The 12,831-nt window shown below is 33.8% G+C and overlaps 1 protein-coding gene across 5 annotated transcripts in view; it reads right to left on the bottom strand.

Annotated features, from left to right (window-relative positions):
- Nucleotides 1-8,046: 8,046 nt before the first annotated feature.
- LOC129225924 (3-hydroxyisobutyryl-CoA hydrolase, mitochondrial-like) overlaps nt 8,047-12,831 on the bottom strand; it is a 131,981-nt gene continuing 127,196 nt past the window's right edge. For all 5 annotated transcript variants that reach the window (XM_054860462.1, XM_054860465.1, XM_054860461.1 and 2 more), the window contains one exon: nt 8,047-8,290. In XM_054860462.1, the coding sequence (XP_054716437.1) occupies nt 8,172-8,290 (119 nt within the window). In that variant the 3' untranslated portion in view covers nt 8,047-8,171. The remainder of the gene's footprint in view (nt 8,291-12,831) is intronic.

Genomic DNA, 12,831 nt, shown 5'->3' with positions numbered 1-12,831 from the left:
TGTGGCAAGGGGCTATTCATTAATTACGTAAGGGCCTCGAGGGGCAGGGGGGATGGAAGAATCTCTACATTCCCTTACTTTGGGGGCAGGGCCTGATTAACGCACGGTCCTGTGGGTCCGTGGACCTGGACACCACAATTTTAGGGGCACCAAAATAGGGTGAATTTCTTTCTTCCTCCCCTATTTTTGTAACTTTTACGTTGAGAATATGCAAAATTCCTTGTGAAAGGGGCACCAAATTTTACCAGGACCTGGGCACCACTTTGACTTGATCGGGCCCTGTTTGGGGGGAGGGGGGAGGGGGATCAAACCCATTCTTACGTAATATTTTCCAAGTCGATATTTTTCAATAGAAATCGCGCGGTCAAGTGGTTTGACAGGGATTATATTTCCTTTGCTTCTGGAAGGTAAAAAATGTATTAGGATGAGTTGCTTTTTACTTGTTTTATAAAGAATGAATAGAGTGAAATGTAATAAAATAATCGCACTATGTATGGCATGTTTTATTTTTAATTAGTATCGCATCATACGCAAAAAAATGTCGAAAAATATTCAGTCTAGATTGCAACATTTTAGTAAATATTTCTGTACACAAAAGGATTAATTTAATAATAGTGAATTTTAATTCGATTCCAGTGATGTAAGATTCGTTATTTTATTATTTTGAAAAACGAAATGGAATCTTACGTAAGAATAGGGGGGAGGGGTTTGAAAAATCTTACGCACCCTTTCATGGGGGGAGGGGGGGGGGGTCAAAAAATGCCAAAATCGTTTTTACGTAATTAATGAATGGTCCCCAACCTTCTGAATGCTAATTTAAAATGAGATCGTGCAAACGATAATTTTCCGATATGAAAATTAAGTTCCATTAGGCTTAATGATGCTTTTTCAATTTTCCCCGGTGATTTTTACATTTTTTTTTTTTTTCGAAATTCGAAGAAATTGAAGAAACCCTATGGGAATTTCTTCGCAAGCTTTCGATTGGCGCCAAATTCGAAGAAATCGAATAATTATTTCGGGTAGTAAAAGCCATTTAATTGAAATTCGAACGGTTCGGTTCCTTTTTGGCGTTCGAAAACCCCACCTACGTTTCTTCTCGGGTGCCCAAGTACCTCCCTGCCAAATTTGGGCCAGATCCGACCAAAACTGTGGATTTGTATAGGGAACATACACACACACACACATATTCTCTGTTTCATTTATATGGATTATAATTGTAAATCAAAATATGTTAATATTTTTTTTCGATTTTAGAGCTAAAACAGATTTGTAAATTTGACTGCTAAATAAATATTGCTCGAACAATTTTTTTAAGATTATTAACTAAATAAGTATACTTATGTAGTTAATTATCTAAAATATAACTGTTCGAGCAATATTGTATTTGTCAGTGAAATCTACAAATCTATTTTAGCTCTAAAATCGAAAGAAAATATACTATTTTGATTTACAATAAAAATTGTTTATAAGTAATTGTTAATTATTGGTAATACTTAAAATTGTAGCCATCACCAAAAACGTAAATTTAACGTAAACATAATGCTGTAAAATTATTTTTTTTTTAATCGGTTATGTTTTTCCTGAAAAAACTACTTCAAGCTTTGATTGTGTTGATAAAATGTGCTCATTTTAACATTTATTTTGTAACTCAGCGTAAAGATAGCCCAATAGAGGGTTTCATGGACCCGATTATGGCATAAAATTTTTAAGGGAAACTTTTAAGGGTTTTTAATCTCATTTTAGAGGAGGGGATCTCGCTTTTTACAGGAAGGCTTCGTAACAGTTGAAAGGGGTGCAATATCATCCTTGGGGGAAAAGGACACCCATGATGAGTAACAAGATAGTTAATAATTGCTTAAAAACTATTTTACGCTGTCTTAACCTTAATGTCCTCAAAAAAAGTCATAAATGTCGCTTTGATGTTGTTAAAATTTGTGATGGAAATATGTATCTTTTTAATGTAGAGCTAAACGGTTTAGTTATTTAGTATTATTTAAACTTTCAAAAATTAAAGTAAATTTAAAAAAACGTATTTTTAGCAGTTTAAATTGCTTATTTTAAAAAATGTTGCGTGTCTCCAATATCATACTAATATAACGTTTAGTATTTTTTTTTTAAATTTTCTGGCACTGTTAGCATGTTGGTTTATTTATCAGTAACTTTTCGATTTTAATTAAACCACCATGATAGCGACAGCAATCAGAATCATGTATCAATTCTTTAACGTAATGCCAACTTACGTACGTTGAAACGAAAATTTATGTAATAAACATTTTGATGGCTTGCAATATGGCATTGTTGTGAGGAGGGGTAGTTTAATAGAAAATCACTACATGTTAGTTGATGATCTGTGAGACCAAGAGATTCTTAGTTTGAGAAACCTTGATTCCCGGGTTGTTTTGTCTTTCGCGCAAAAAATGAGTAAATATAAAAAAAAATTGAATAGAATAAAATTTTGCCGCTTAGTGTTATTTGAAAAGTGCAGTGAACTGTTAACGGCCGTAGCTGTACAAGTTTAACTGCGCAGTTACGACAGTACTAAGTTTATGAGATTTTAAAATGTAGGACTATCGTGAAATTTTGTTTTTTCAGAATCTTCTACAAATGATAAACCAGGAACAAGTCAGATAGACCAGAATGAAAATGAACCTGTGCTTGGGCAAAATATCGGACAAGATACATCTACTCTGGATGATTGCACGAAGTCGGGAAGTGAAACTAGGGAAAAAAACCGATGTTATGGATCAAGCTCAATGTTCGGGCACATTGGAATTTTCCCAGACAATGACTATTGCGACAAATCCAATGACGAATACAAGGCAGCTCTTAATCCATAGCGACGACCCATGTCATAGTCTTCCAAGTGATAGGGTAGATAAATCGGCTAGGATTATTAGAGGACCCTATCAGCCCCGACTTGCAAGCTATCCCAGCAAACTTCTTGGGTCAGGAAAGAATGAGAGAGTAACATCCTTCAACGCTAAATGGTTTGAAATGTTTAAGTGGCTAGAGTACAGTACTGAAAAAGATGCTGCTTTTTGTTTTGCTTGGCGATGTTTTTTAATTAATGACTGCTCCGTAACGAGGGCAGCCGAAGATACGTTTGTGAAAGCTGGATTTTCGTACTGGAGAAAAGCTGTGAACAGATTTAAGAAACATGAAACTAGCAAGTGCCACATTTCAAACATTGTTGGATGGAATAGTTTTGATTGTAACCAATCAATTGATTTGCAACTTGAGGAAGCAAAAAGAAGTGAGTTGAAAGAAAAGGAAACGGCCCGTATGAAGAATAGAGAATACATGACTCTGCTTATTGATGTTGTCCGCACTTTGACCAAAGGTGGTAAGCCTCTTCGGGGACACAACGAAACCGAAGAAAGCGTTGAAAGAGGTCTATTTTTAGAGATAGTTAGGTTACTTTTGAAGTATGATCCCTTTTTCAAGTTATACCACGAAAATGTCGGAAAGAACGCAACTTATCTCGGTAACAGAATTCAAAATGATATATTGCAAGCAAATAAAAATGTAATATTGAAGCAAATTATAAAAGAAGTAAAAGATCAAGCAGTTTCAGTGATCGCAGATGAAACGTCAGATATCAGTCACCATGAGCAAATGGCGGTGGTTATCCGATACGTTCCTCTTGGAGAAGATTTCCCAGTAGAGAGATTTGTTGGTTTAAAGAGGTTGAAGAAGACAGATGCTGAAACGCTTTTCACATCCTTAAGTGAAACTTTGTTAGAACTCGGAGTCAAATGGGAAAAAGTTTTATCGGTATGCTTTGACGGAGCGTCAGCGATGGCTGGTCAATTTAATGGAGTCCAAGCAAAGTGTAAGGACGTAAATCCTTCCATATTGTATGTCTATTGCTATGCACACTGTCTGAATTTGGCTTTAGTCAGTGCTTGTACCAGCCACAAGTCCATTCCGTTAATAACGGAGTTTTTCGGTGTAGTACAATTGTTGTAGTTTCATCAAAGGAAGTCCGAAAAGACATGCAGTTTTTGAAGACTTAACGAAAAGTACGAAGTTGCGGACTCTGAAGTCGCTTTCCGATACGAGATGGGCTTGTCGGTCAGAAGCTGTTTCTGCAGTTGCAGAACAATTTGAAAATATTGTAAAAGTAATTGAAGAAATAATTGACGTTTGATGTAAAAGCGAGGGCCAAAGGAAAAGGAATTTTGCATCAAATTAAAAACGTCAACTTCATTGCCTGTTTGCACATTATGGATCCAATACTTCAAATTATGCTAAAAAGCAGTAAGACTCTTCAAAGTCCAGATTTGGATCTTTGTGAAGCTGTAGAAGAAGTGGAAAGCGTAGCTTCAGCTTTAGTCGACATGCGAAATGATGATGCTTTATTTGAGGAAATTTACAGGAAGACAGAAGAGTTGTGCTCAGAAATGGACGTAGACGTGCCAGTGCCAAGGAAAAGAAGAGTGTCTGTTCTTTTGAACGACGCTGCATCAGCTCAAGATAACGAATTTTTTGCAAGTACAAAAAAAGAAGAGCTCAAATATTTTACGTATTATCCTGTCCTTGATGCCTTAATTCAAGGACTAAACGACCGCTTTTCTCAAGAAACAAAAATAGTAATTCGAGCTATAGAAAGAATTGTTCAATTAAATCTTGGCCCAAATAAGTGGACCAGCACTGACTTAGACACTCTTGCTTATCACTTTGATATAGATCCTAATGCACTTAGCGCTGAATTGCGGATACTAAAATCACGCAAGGAAGAAAGTTATCCACCAAAAAGTGTTCGAGAATGGATTTCCTGGCTCGCACAATCACAAAGGGGAGCAAGATATGACAATTTTCTTGTGGCACTGCAAAGGTTTGCAACAGTGCCAGTCACCAGATGCTCTTGTGAACGCGCATTTTCTAAGCTCTCTATAGTGAAGACGAAGCTCCGGTCTACAATGGCACAAGATCGATTGGAAAATCTCCTCTTGCCATATGTCGAACAGGATCTTTCCGTGGCAGCAAGAGATAGTGATATTATTGAGGAATTTAAAATGATGGTTCCTCATAAAAGGAGGATGCTTCTGTAGTAGCTATAGAGTCATCGAATATTATTTAAATTATATTTTGTAAAATAATACGAAAACCTGTACATTTGCTTAAAAATATTTAATAGCATTAAAAGTTTCAAGCATTTCAAAACAGGATTATTTTAATTCTTTACACTTTCATTCGTCGTTTCCTTAAGTTTTAAAGACGTACGTATCGTTCTTGTAAATCTTAGAGCTCTGTTATAGGATGTGTTTTTATCGGTTTTTTATTTTCCGTAAGATTGTTTGCACTCTAGTACGTTCTGACACAAAATTATGCAGGTGTCTGTACATGAATTGGAGAAATGAAAGGAGCTTTTTGTTCAAAGCTAAGATGACCAAACATCTTCCATTAGCGATCTAAAAAGAGTGTGAGGTAAGTTATGTACTTTCTGGTAAGTCATGTACTTTTCCAGTGGGTATGGGGGGAGGAGGGCAAAGCTCAACTCAAGATTTATTAGAAAACGATGAAAATTACGGCCATTTGTATCCAATTCTTAATTTTAAAAAGATGGGGGGGGGGATGCTCTCCCCCTGAACCCCCTAAAGAACGGGCATGGATGCAGTGGTACCCCCATTACTGAAGCTCTGCGCACGCCTATGCCCACGTTGGGCGCCAATTGTAACGGATCCGGTGCGACTTCAACTTTCTTGAAAGGACGACACAGTTCTTGATAAAAACACAGGAGCTTTATTTACACTATGTACAGGAGAAATCGTTAACAACTGCTAAATTAATCATCAGCAATTAAACAAATATCACTCAACACCGTAAACTCAACGGTTACACACGTATTTACTTCCTAATACGAAAACAACACAGCGAAATGCCTCGCAATAAACAGAGCTAATACACTCTCAGTACAAATTCTGAATCGAAACTGAACTCTTTATCATGCATAACGCTTTTTATACACACCGAAAGAGATTTCTCAAATATTCCACAAGATTCCAAATGCCTCTCGAAAATAGTAGACCGTTATCAAATTTTATCAATGAACAAAAAAAGAAATAGGGGGATCGTATACTTTAGCCGAATGTAAAGGGGTTGTATATTCATTACGGGAAACTATTTACAGGTTACGTTACTACAATAATTACTATTTACAGAATTTGTAACAATATATTAGTTGCCAATCTTGTGCAAAAATCTTACTTCAAGATTTGACATGAGAAAAGCCTTGAACAGTCACGAAAAACAAAGATAGTCAACAATACAACAGTTGTCGCTATCGACAGGGAGTTGAGATGATACACTAAATACTGTATTGAGTTTAGGAAAGCCTTCGAACATGGATCTAAAAAGCTCATAACTCGTTTTTTATTCTACTTAGAAATTTCGAATAGGTGCCATCTTCAGCAGAAAAATCAGAGCTTTCGATGGACATATAATGTAAATATGTGCAAGTATTTTTTCATCCCTATATTAGAGAATTTATACGAAAATTGTATTTTATTGCTCCCCTAAGGGGGTTTTGCGTCCCATAACGGTACGAAAACTACCCTATGTGTTATTCTGATGCATAAGCTATATTATTGTAAAGTTTCATCAAAATCCGTTCAGTAGTTTTTGCGTGAAAGAGTAACAAACATCCATACATCCATACAGACCAACTTTCGCATATATAATAGTAGTAAGATTGTCTTTCATTTTTGTTATATTTTGAAATTATTTATTATTGTGTCTTTATATTTTATTGTAGTTTTGTATTGAAATATTTATTGCCGCGACCCGGTAATCGTAATTCTACCCAGTTATCTGAAAAATCACATGAAATGTGCTTTGTTTTTGCCCATAACCTCTTTCTAAAGAACAAATATGGCGAAGCAAACTATGGGACCTAAGATGATGAAAATTAACAGATGGCGCTTTGAAAATTAATCCTCTCAATGCCGTGAGATCGAAATATCGTTCAAGACAAAGACAAAACCTTCTCTGTAAAGACGCACCTTTCGCGACTGAACCACCTTACCTTTGTCGTATTGTTAAGCTCCGCCTGCTGACGTAAGTTTTCTAAACATTTGAGGTTTCCATTATTTCTCCAAGTCCCCTTTTCAGACCCTGACCAAACTACCATGGGCCTTACCTTTTGAACAAAGAAAGAATTTTCCAAGTCGATCGAAGCATCTTTGAGTCTTTGGAGAACATATTACATAAAAGGTCTCCGACGAAATCTGAACCTCCTTTTTAAAGTCGATTAAAAAAAAGAATGTGCATATGACAGGTCAACATTCTGAGGTTACATTGCAAATCACAATTCAGATTATCTCGATTATTGAAAGTTTAATGAAGCAAAATCAATGCAAAATTTCCCATTAGGATTGAAGAGACCTTAATTCTTTAGTGATAAGAGTTTCCCTTAAAAAAAATGTTGATAGGTTTTCTATCATCGTTTCGTACCATGTCACCGTCATCTTTTCTCTATTGCTTAAAAACTATACGCAGTAAAAATTGAATCGTTTATTTCAAAAACCAGTCAAACGACAAAGTTCTAGCTTTAAGAAAACAGTTATATCATCATGTTAAACTATTCAAATGCGATTACATCAAGTTTTACTGAAGAAAAAATATCTAAATATGCACATTTCAGTTTAAAATATTGTAATACTTATCCAAAAATCTTATAATGAGGCTAGAAATGCTTTTTCGATATTTTAGAGCTTTGTCGTTTGACTGGTTTATTGAAATAAAGAGTTCAATTATTTGGCGTCCATTAAACTTTATTTATTTAGTTTCAGTACAATGCAATGGGCAGTTTTAAAATGATCTACCTAACTTCTCCCTTCAAATTGTATTTTACGGTTGACCTCTATTCTGTTAAAATTTTTGCGTACGATACTTATTCCCCATAAGTGTGGTCCACCCATCTTTATGATCTTTTGATGTGACCTTCGGACAGAAGAGGTTGATAACCGTTACACTAGAACTATCTTTAAGTACTACGATAGAGTATAGCTAGTTATTTTTCGTTCGTGCAATTAGGAGGACAAATGAAAGAGTTTCATTCTTTATTTTTATGTTAGAAACTTTTCAAACAGAACTGAAAAAATAAATTTGTTCAATAACTACAGTTTTGAGCGCGTTTAGTTTTTTATCCTCTGTGCTGAAACACAAAGCTACAACATTAATTCTTTGTCAAACGGGAACTGCTCGAAATAGGAATTCACAATATCTTCAGTAACCTCCTTTAATGTAGCTGGTTTCCAAACTGGTTTGTTGTTTTTATCGATGAGAACTAGAAAATAATATAAATGTAAAAAAAAGCACTATTGTACGTTATTAAAATCAAGAATGAATAAACAAAGCATATATGTAATTCTAATGTGATTCTAATAATTCTAACATGTGATTTTAATCACAGTCAGATAATCACTGCAGTTTACTTTCAAAATGCTGATAAAATTTATGTAATAACTAGCAAAAATACCTGGCGTTGCCTGGGTCAGTAATAGTTATGAGAAACAATCGTTACTTACCCTTGTTTTCTGTTTTAAGCGAAAGAATTCAAACCAAACCTTTTTGACGTGATTAAAAATGGAGCTTCTTCCTTACTCATAAAACTAAAATAGCAATAAGTATAAAGAACAAAATAGTATTCATTTAGAAACGAAAGCACGACATTTAAGCGTATACAAATTTTAAGAATTTCCGAAATATGAAATTAAACTTTACATGTTTAAAAAGATTTATCTGTAAGTACTTTTTTTTTTACATCTAAAACCTTCTCTGTATGGCTATTGATGTACGAAACTGTTTTAAAAAATGTAGCCGCCCGTGTTCCCCTTACACTTGCTTTTGTTTTTTTTGGGAAATTTCAATTATTGTGGGCACTTAGTGCTGTTTAAAATGTTACCAAATTTGCGAGAATCATTTTGAGACACCTTCGATAATACTCCCCCCTCTTACTAATTTTTATTATAGAAATATTGTCGCTAGATGCTGAGATACTTTTGGTCAAAATAAAATGGCGCTAAACGGTTTCATTCGAAATGTTTCCAAAATAAGAAGTAAAATTTGGCGATTGTTTGAAATTGTGCAAAAATAAAAATCTATGGAAGTTTTTTTGCTCTTTATGGATTTGCCTTATTTAGTTCTTGGATTATTTTACACAGTAGAAAAAGATTTTTAAAAGATTCTTTGATTGGCGATATTATGTTTACATAGTGTAGAACATTAGCTGAGAAACATTATTACGTAGCCTTTGTCTTCAAAAACAGCGACAGTTGAAAAAACTACCAAATGCATCAGCTACTGAATCTTTCTGCAAAAATTTTGGCGATATTTCTGCTGATTGATTGGATAGCGAGTAAGTGTCCAATCCGCATAAATAATAATAAAAAAAGCGTTAATTACATTTAAGTTCCGTTTAAATGGAAAATGATCAGCCAAATCCATTTATTTTTAGCCAATCTTGTGGGGAAACGATACTTTAAGATTTGACTTGAGAAAAGCCTCAAAAAGTCAGACGAAACACAAAAATATTCAACAATACAACAATTCTAGCTATTCGGAACTCCAGCGCTCGAATACGCTACCTTGCGGTGATTTATAAAACTGCGTCTGCACCTAAAACATTGCCACGTTGCGCATCACGTGTGTCTGTTGACGTAAACACAGGCAGTTTGTTCTGAGTATTTATTAACGCAATCGATGTGTCTTAGTTTGCTTTCAGCTACAGAAATTAATTCGTCCCTTAGTAGTATTCTCGAGCTTCTCAAAATAATGTTAGTTTTTCTTATTTCTTTCAAAAAAGTATTAAATGGTGGAAGCGTAAACAAGAAAACTCTGGATTAGCAAAATTGGATAACGTTATACCAGGTAAAAATTTTTATTGTTTTGTATGAATTTGTAAGAATATGAGTTTTTTTTAATCTTAAATTAATTTAACTAATCATATTTTACAGCAGCATTTAGTTGGAATGGACAGTATGCAAAATATTTTCTTGAATATATTATCGTAGAACAAAATGAATAACCGAGAAAGAATTTACTTTATTCCTTTTATTCTCAGCTGAAAGGTTTCGCCAAATTTGTTTAGGGTTATAGTAGTTTTAGTATTGTGCAAGCAAAGTAGCCTTGGCGAGTTTTCGCGTTTTTAGTTAAACCATTTTTAATTTTATCATGAGTGGAATAAAATGATAGTAAGATTACAGAATTCGATAAGTAAAAAGAAATAATGGTCAATCAACTGAAAAGAAAACTACCACCATATATAAACTGTGAGTACACATTTTATTTATTTTGTTCTGAGTGAATTTGAATAAATATCAGTTTTTCAATTCGATGAAAAAAAAACGAACTTAACAACATTGACTGGACACTTTTCTTTAACCTAATTCCACATAAATGATTTAAATAAAATTTGTTACTACAGTATCCTACTGAAATAGACAGTATGCAAATAAATTTTCTTGAAAATATTTATCGCAGAACAGATTGAAAAATCCAGAAAGAACGTTAAGAATTTGAACAATAAAAAATAAAAGTTCGCCAAAAATCTGTTTATAGTGTTATGGTTTTAAAATTATGTGAAAGAATAATGTATCTTGACAAGATTTCGCATATCAGGTAAATTATTTCCATGACGAATGAATTAAATGCATGATTTCTTTGGATATCCAATCATATAGTCATAGAAATAAATTATCTAGTGTTAAACGTTACTCTTGACAGTCTGCCACGTATGTGCACTATGTGACAAAAATGTCAACAAATGCTGGAAATGTCACGAAACTGAACTTAATATGTACTAATGTATAGAAAAAACGGTACAAAATGAAAATGCCGTTCGAAGCGAACCAAAAATTTATGAATTCCGAATTCAACATCGTGAAAATGGCTGCTTCAGAACAACTTACTGTGTGTTCTACATTAATTGTTTACTTTCGTAATACTTTTTGGTTTCTAATCTCTTTCTATATGGGTCAGAATATCCACAAGACTTTGAAAAATCTTTTCAAACGAATAAAGCGAAAAAATCATACATACGAACAAAAATCACAACACTTTTAGCATTTTCTTCGCTACCACATGCGTTTGTTTTAGTTTTCAATTCCGCCATTAAACAGTGACTGCAGTGCCCCCTATAGTTCGTTGGAGTTGCGAATCGACTGGGAGTTGGGATGATACACTAAATAATGAATTGGATTGATGAAAGCCTTCGAACAGGGAACAAAAAAGCTCATAACTCGTTTTTTATACAACTTAAAAACTTCGAACAGATGCTATCTTCAGCAGAAAAATTAGCGCTTTCGATAGACACATAATGTTAATATGTGCACGTTTTTTTCTACCCCCATATTGGGGCATTTGTGCGAAAATTGGGACTAAAATTGGAATAAAAAAGGAACTATCTATCGGATTTTTTTCGAACTGGTCTATAAACCTTCCTAGTAACAAATTGAACAAACGGTGAAAGTTTCAGCCAAATATGCCAGGGAGTTCTGAGATCTAAGGGAACAAATTTACCAATATCCATTTTTATCTATATAAACTACAAGAAGTTCAGTCTGAAACTAAACGAACCTACTTTCTAATATACCAAGATTCTTTTTACCATATCAATATTTTCTCTTTTGGCAGAGGTTGCAAATTATGTCAAACATACCCTTTTAGCATTAAAAACATGATTTCAGAAATGAAGAAGCATGTCTTATGCAAAAAATAAAAACACATTTGATGACATAGAAAATGTATCAAATTCTGTTTTTCAACCTGTAATTGTTTCTTTTTCAGTAAATTTCAATTGTTAATGATGATTCGATCGAGAACACTTTAAATTAGGCTGTTTTGTTTAACATTTAAGCAAAGCATTAAGCATAAAGCATTAAGCATTAATTTTTCCGAGAGACAAACTGTGATAAAAAGAATTACAAAAAAAAATATTTCTCTCAACACATAATTACGAAGTTGAATACGTGAAAAGGCAATCAATACACGAATTAAATAACAGCAGCATAGCAAAGGCAGCTAGTTTTTCAATTAAAAGAAATTTTTTGTCGTGGGTTCATATATTCACTGCATTTAGTATTGCAAAAGTGCCCGATTTTGTTATATACATCACATTTATATTTATACCATCACATTCATGCAGAAAAGTTTAGCTTAGGAATAACTTTTGACAAATAAAATGTTTTAAAATGCGATTAAATAATAAAAAATTGTAACGATGATTTTTAAAGATTGATACATTTCTAATATATTCTAACTTGTTTTTGTGCGGTAGATAGGGACCCGTAAAAATTTGCAATAAAAAATCAAGCACTCGTTACCCAATTAAGCACTTGTTTTATAGATAAGTTAGTCAATTAAACACCAAATTGATTAAAAATTTCATATACCTCACAAAAAAAAAAAATCTACACAAAAATAGGTTTGAGTGAACTTAAAATTTAAGAGCATAGTGCTTCGTGCTTGCTACCCCAGCAGTAATGCTTATTAAAAGAAAAGTTAAAGCATTTTACTTCCATTTATCGTTCCTTGCTAAAAGTTATAAAATGAAGCTGTAATGCAAAATTAGGGTTCAAACCGTGTTTTTTTTTATTAAAAAAATGAAACATGTGTGCATTCTATTTTGGAAAAAAATATTGATTTTTCCCACACAATGCAATTTACCCCCCCCCCCCCTCCCAATATTGTTTCCTCGCAAGGAAAATTGGGAAGTGATATTCCTTCGTTGGCACGTACGTCGATATTTTCTTGCAATTGTTATGTTTCGACTCAACTTTTGAATCAAGAACTTTTAGTATTGCAACCATCAAATATTTTCTTGCACAC

The sequence above is a fragment of the Uloborus diversus genome, chromosome 7 (genome assembly GCF_026930045.1).
Source record: "Uloborus diversus isolate 005 chromosome 7, Udiv.v.3.1, whole genome shotgun sequence".
NCBI classification, from domain to species: domain Eukaryota; kingdom Metazoa; phylum Arthropoda; class Arachnida; order Araneae; family Uloboridae; genus Uloborus; species Uloborus diversus.
Note: the sequence above shows the minus strand (reverse complement) of the source record. Positions and strands in the feature narration are given on the sequence as shown.